A 6,825-nucleotide genomic window follows, 5' to 3' on the forward strand; every position below is an offset into this window, starting at 1 on the left:
ATTTGTAGCACAAAAGGTCTCATCACTGCAGTTTGTTATTCTTGTTATTTACCGCTATTAGCGGTAATTAAACTAATAAAACGAGGTGTGTCTATAAAATGTCGCGTTGTAATTGGTGGGGTTTAATGATTGGCAGCTGGAGCGAAATCCGCCCCCAGGAGTCTCAGCTCTGGTGAACTGCTGCATCGCAGACGGCTGTGATTGGTTCATCCCAAGCAGCGTTGAGGAAAAACAACAGGTGTCACGTGGCGTCTGTTCGTCTCTGCATCAGTCTGGACAATAATATGCATGTGAATTCGGACACAGACGTTTTTAAACGCGATTCGGAGCTGAAGAGTGCTGAGTTGAGACAAATGAAGTATCATTTAGATCCATCGTGTCAGATCAATTCCACTGTCCACCGCTGTCAATGCAGCTCCAGCTCAGCACTCAGTGCGCATGCGCATTATCCTTTGATTTCTTAATATTTAATATCAATGGCTGACGCTGATTTCTAAAGCAAATCTCCTAAATTACGACGAAAGCTTTGACTCGTTTTTTGATCATCAAGGTGAACGTCAATCTCTTGTGTTTTGTTCGAAGAGCTTCGATCATAATCAGTCAGAATTCATCCGTAACACCAAAATGGGACAAAAATGTCACATTTAACCCTTTCCGCTCCACTGTCGACATTAAAGCGAGGTACAGTCACTGATCGTCTCTTTAAAAACACATGATGTGTCTGTAAATGTGCATGGACTGCAGTGTGTGTTTCGTTGTGTTTATTTTGTCACTGTGTTGTTTGTTAGACACAGAGCTGAAGGGGCTTTGTCATGTGTGACAGTTGTGCGCCTTTATAATGTTCGTGTCACAGTTACAGCTATGCATGCTAATGGAGCCCAGACTGATGCATTATGAATCATTATAAGACATTCTGAAACAGAGTCTGCATGCATTCACACACACACACACACACACACACACACACAGATATTTCATGAAGAGCTCCAGCTGCTGAGTTTAACACTGAACACTTGAAGATCCCATGAAATCAGTCCAGTCCATGACTCTGAGCTTCATCATGATGGTGATGATGATGATAAGGGCATCCTGAAAGTTGACAGTTAGGCAAGACACTACAGGAGCACAGAGCAAAACATTTAATTCATAGATCTCACCAAACTGTCCCAGTTTATTAATCACAGTATATTAAGACAGCTATTTTATACCACAGTTTTGTTTTGTTTTTTGTTTTTTTGAAAAGTAGCTTGAATATGCAAATGTGACATCATGTAATTAAATATGCACACATTTGCAGACATTTCCAGAACAGAAATCTGAGCATTGGATAAAGTCAGGTTCATGATTCTTGTTTGATTTGGCTGACATATTGAATGTTTTTTTCAGTGTGGATTTTTAATTTCTTTTTATCACGCCATAAAACAGTAAATACTGTCAAAAAACAACAGAGGAATAAAACTGTAAAGTTTGGTTTGTAAAAGAAAAAAAAAACTAAAGAATGAAATCTACAGACACAAATAGATAAAGCACAATAAACTAAACACTTCAATGTGTATTTGAGATGTTTTCTTTCCTATGAAAATTAAAAAAGTGTTTCTGCCTGTAGTGTCTCGCCCTAAATGGACATATATGCCGTTAAATACATTAAAAAGAGAGAGAGAGACTAATTAACTTGGAAAAACAGACAATGATGACAGATCTGCCTCTCACTGTGTATTCAAAGTTCTGTCCAGTTAAACGAGAATGTCCTTCTCATCTGTCAAGCAGTAAATCAAATACCCTCACTTCCTGTTTCAAAAGGAAATAGCCTGCATATGCACAGCTGTTTCATGGGATCTTTATCCAGTTTCTCACATGCGTCTCTCTCCTCGCGTCTGTCGGCAGAAGATGATGCGTCAGGCGTCCAGCAGCAGCGGCGATTACTGCGTCGACGGCAGGCCGTCGTGTTTAGCCGAAGACGGGAGACTCTCGCCGAGCCACTTTGATTTGTGCCCCACCAAGTTCTATCAGTCTTCCCCTCCTCAGCGCCCTCGGCAGATGTGCTTCGCTTACCTGCCGCCTCCGGCCGCCGCCGTCCTCAAACCCACGCCGTGCCAGAGGCAGGACTGCCGCGAGGAGCCGCCGCTGTCCCCGGGGCCCGCGGCCGCTCAGGGCAACGACAAGAGCGGGGACTCCAAAAAAAAGGGCGCGTCCGGGAGGTCTGGGAAACGCGGGCGTCCGGCGGGCACCACCAAATTAGCCGGATACAGAACCAGCACGGGCAGACCTCTGGGCACCACCAGGGCCGCCGGGTTTAAGACCAGTCCGGGACGGCCGCTGGGCACCACCAAAGCCGCGGGGTATAAAGTGAGTCCCGGTCGCCCGCCGGGTAGCATCAAGAGCCAGTCGCGCCTGAGCAAACTGAGCTACGGCGCCTGCAGCGGAGCCGCGTTTCCCTACAGCGTCATGCACAAACCTGGAGCCTGTGACGCAGCGCTGAAGGAAGAGACGACGACAGAGTAACAGCACCCTCTCTCACGTAGTTCAGACAAAATTAAAATGGGCTCACCCTCAGGCTGCCGAGATTATGATGAGCTTATTTGTTCTGCAGATTTGTAGAAATCTGTCATTGCATCACTGTCTCACCAGTGAATCCTCTGCAATGAATGGGTGCCGTCAGAATGAGAGTCCAAACAGCTGTTAAAACCATCACAATAATCCACACAACAACTCCAGTCCATCAGTTCACATCTTGAGAAGACAAAAGCTGAAACAAATCCATCATGTACACATATTTAACTAACATATGAGTCCTTAATCCATAATAATCCAGTGAAAAAGTCTGAATCAGGAGAGAAATCTGCACAGATCAAGCACCGTTTACAAGCCAAAACAAGCTCTAAACAAATATGTGGCTGGATTTTGATGTGAGAGACAACAGGAGATGAACTTCTTCACTGGGATTATAGATTTGTATTTTTGTTTAAAGAAGACTCATTCTGACGGCACCCATTTACTGCAGAGAATCCATTGGTGAGCAAGTGATGCTACATTCTCTGAATGTGATGAAGAAACAAACTCATTTACATCTCGGATGGCCTGAGGATGAGCACATTTTCATTTTTGTCTTATCTAGTCCTTTACCTGAAATGCACCCTCAGTCGAGCTGTGTTGTTTAACACAAAATGCTGTGTTTAAGTCACGTTGCAAAAATTGTATTTACGAGTTGATCGCACGTAACACCACAGCATTATGATTACAAGTCGGAAAGCAGAAACTTCCTCTAATCTCTCAAATTAGGATTTGCTGATATGAATGAAATAATTTTTTTTTAAATGTACAATTAAACTTTAAAATCTCTTTAAAATTGCTTAAAAGTGGTATGTACAAAGTACAGCACTATGGTACAATTACAGTAAAATACAACGATTCACTTTACTTATCTGACACACTCAGCTCAGCACATGGACGTTTCTCTTAAGGAGCTGATGATCTGAATCAGGTGTGTTAAATAAAGGGAGACACAGAAAATGCAGTGGGTCCCCAGGACCAGGATTGAAAACCACTGGTCTAGGATGTAATCCCAATTGACACAAGACTGCTCCACAAGGTACCGAAGAATTCTTCTTTGCTTTGGAAATGACAGTTTGTATAGTGGTGTTACCCAGAGAGTTGGGGAGATCAGTGATGAAGTTTATGGAGATGTGTGACCATGGATGCAGAGGAAGCGGTCCTGTAGGTCTTGTCTGGGGGGCAGTCAGCCGGTGGTGGTTCAGTTCTTTGAGGCTCAGGGTCAGGATGCTTCGCCTACTTAAGCCAGTGCTATGAGCAGCTACCTCCACAATGAATTCACACTCAGGGTCTGGATGATACAGGATGGGTGTGGTGGTGAATCGCTCCATCAGGTGTTGAAAGCCCGTTCAGTTGTCGGCACCCAAGACAGATGCCTCCCCCCACCCAATCACAGATGTTAGGGGAGTTGCTATTGAACTAAAATTTCAGATGAATCATCTGTAAAAGTTAACGAATCCTAAGAATCACTGCATGTCTTTCACAATAGTGGGTTGAGATCATTTCAAGACTGCTTGAACCATCCATAGCAACACTTTCTGGACTGATGATACAACCCAGAAATGCCACAGACGTCTGGAGAAATCACGCGCTGGAGAACGGCACGGACATGTCTGACATGTTCTTTGAGGGCGTTCGAGCAAATGAGGTTGTCATCAATATATACTCTGACCCATCTATTTTGCATATCACAAGAGAGATTACTGATGTTTGACTGTTGACTAACCCGAACAGCATGACAAGATATTCATAGTGTCCCAGTGCTGTTGAAAAGGCCATTTTCTCCTCACTGCCCTCCCGAATATGGATCCGATTGTAGGTGCTGCTCAGATCCAGTTTTGTGCAGTATTTTGTGGTGCGGAGCTGTTCAAGTGTCGTAGGAACTAATGGCAGCAGGTACCAGAACTTGACCGTGACCTTATTCGGCCCTCTATAATTGATGCACGGACAGAGGCCCCTGTCCTTCCTCTTCATAAAAAGAAATCAGCAGGAGCAGGTGAAGTGGAAGGTTGACTGAATCCTTTGGCTAGGTCATCCACATTGTAAGATCTCATGGCCTTGGTTTCAGGGTGTGACAAAGGAAAGATTCAGTATATTCAGGTGGCAAATTGGGCACAGAGAGGGCTTCAGCCTTGACAGATGCCGAAGCTCCACATTCAGGCCTTTTCGACACAGCAGTCTCAGTGTGTCGTCAAGCCAAGATGTCTGAGCTGCTCAGTGCGTGAGTGTGCTCAGCCGCCGGGCTTCTTCCTTGCCGGAGGGTTAGAATCTGGTCGACGGCATCCCGACCTCCCTCAAGATGTTTAAAATCCTCTCAGAAGCATTGCAGAAAGCTGCTGAATGAAGAAAAGGTGGATCATTGTTGCAAATGGCGGTGGCCCACCGGAGCGATCTGCCAGTCAATAAAGAAACAACGAATGAAACTCAGCCCTCATCTGTGGGATATAACATGGGCTGTTGATTGATGAATATTGCAGCAAAAAGCCCCTGGCAGGGGACCCTTCGAACCTCTCAGGGAATGCTAGGCGTGGGCTGGCAGTAGATTGTACTGAGGTTATACTGGTGGTTGAACTCGTCTCAGGCATCAGCAGACAAAGAGACTGCAACGTCTTTATCAGCTCCTCAGTCAACGATGTTAGCTGTGTTGTTGATGGGCAGCTAGTGTGTTAGATAAACGAGAGATATTAGATAGCTGCTGGATCGCTGTCTGGTAAATTCTTTTGTAATGATGGGTCAACGGAGTTAAGAATCCATGTGCAATATCAGAAATAGAGAGTGCAGGAAAATGTTCAGAATTGTCAGCTGGGGCAAAACAAGACTTTGCACTGAACAGATGAGAGTGAGGTGCTTTAATAGCCCGGGGAATGAGCGACGGGTACAGGGTTCTGATAAACGAAGTACAAGATAAAACCAAAATTCAGGTGCACCAATATTACCTACTTTTATGAGGCCCTCATTTGAGCCTTTTGGAGCTTGATCAGAAAGAGAGCAGTGCCAGCTTTCTGCCAACAGAGCTGGGCAATAACCGGTTACATGTGATCTGGATTACGTAATCAGATTCCAAAAAATAAGTACTTAAGTACTACATTTTACGTAAATGCTCATAATTGGAGAACAGTTGCTTCTAACAGTAATCAGAAAGTAGTCTGATTATATATCCCGAAATGTGTAATGTAATGGATTACTTTACTAACTACAATTTAACTAATCAAGTTTACTTCTACATCCACATTGAAGAAAGTTTTGAATATTGGTGACAGAACCTTCATTTTTCTGTAAATGAACCCTTTAATTACAGACGACGTCTGTCGATTAACCCTTTGTATTTGGGTCAGTGTATTTTTTGTTAGTGTTTGGCTGCTTTTCATTAGGCTACATGTTTTTCATAAAGCCTTGAATTATGAGTCTTCACAAAATCATGTCCGTTCTTTTCTTCCTTGTCTAGAACGCCAAAAATGCTGTTACAAGCTCCACAATTCCTCCTCAGCGGCTTCCCAATACGAAACCAAAAAACCCCTCCGCCGATCAGCGTCATGCCATCGGAGGCTTTTTCCCCGGTGGCCGTGTGTCCAGACGGCGGTCAGTCGAGAAATGCTCTGCCGGTACCCATCCACAGCGCTCTGCCATCATACTCCTGAACTCCTCCATGTGCGTCTGTCACACACACACGTGATCTTTCACAGAGAGGATCTGACATCCACATGGTTTCTGTCGCACACACACACACACACACACACACACACACGATCTCCATCACACACATGATGCGTCACACGGATCACTGAACTCTTCTGACTGCGGCCGGACGTTTGGCCGTTTCTCACTCCGTTCCTCAGCTGTAAATACGTCTCTAGCGCTCTGTGATCACTCTGAATGTCCATTGCATGTCATGTTGGGTTGTTAGTGGGCTCGATTCTTAAGCTTGATTTACATAGTGACCCGATAACGAAGATGACTTCACGACGAGTGCAATAGTTTCATCGAAACGTGTTTCTCCCATTCCAGCACTCCACCAAAGAACTCCAGCAGCTTTCAATAGCGTGTGCACGTGTAGCGGGTGAGCGGAGATACGATGGAAACGTGACACGCGCTCTTTAATTACACACGTCAATCACACGTCTAGTTCCTTTTGTATTGTATTTACTATTCTGACTCTGATGATTATTGTTGGTGTGGGAATGCTGTCAGCATCTTGTGAACAAGTGATGTAAAAATGTTCTTATTGGTTTAATATCACGACGATCGAGGTGAGTAGCGCGTAGCCTGTAAGTAGCA

The 6,825-nt window shown here is 44.5% G+C and overlaps 1 protein-coding gene across 2 annotated transcripts; it reads left to right on the plus strand.

Annotated features, from left to right (window-relative positions):
• The first annotated feature begins 191 nt into the window (after positions 1 to 191).
• Positions 192 to 6,522, plus strand: c21h5orf24 (chromosome 21 C5orf24 homolog). 2 transcript variants are annotated; one of them, XM_051092743.1, is made up of 3 exons: positions 192 to 681; positions 1,888 to 2,498; positions 5,996 to 6,522. In XM_051092743.1, the coding sequence occupies exons 2-3, from the start codon at positions 1,888 to 1,890 to the stop codon at positions 6,186 to 6,188; spliced, it is 804 nt and encodes a 267-aa protein (XP_050948700.1). In that variant the 5' UTR covers positions 192 to 681; the 3' UTR covers positions 6,189 to 6,522. The 2 variants fall into 2 exon arrangements, with proteins under 2 accessions (XP_050948700.1, XP_050948699.1); XM_051092742.1 differs by having other exon boundaries at positions 197 to 681; positions 1,885 to 2,498.
• Positions 6,523 to 6,825: the final 303 nt, after the last annotated feature.

Source organism: Labeo rohita, chromosome 21 (assembly GCF_022985175.1).
Source record: "Labeo rohita strain BAU-BD-2019 chromosome 21, IGBB_LRoh.1.0, whole genome shotgun sequence".
Classification (NCBI taxonomy): Eukaryota; Metazoa; Chordata; class Actinopteri; order Cypriniformes; family Cyprinidae; genus Labeo; species Labeo rohita.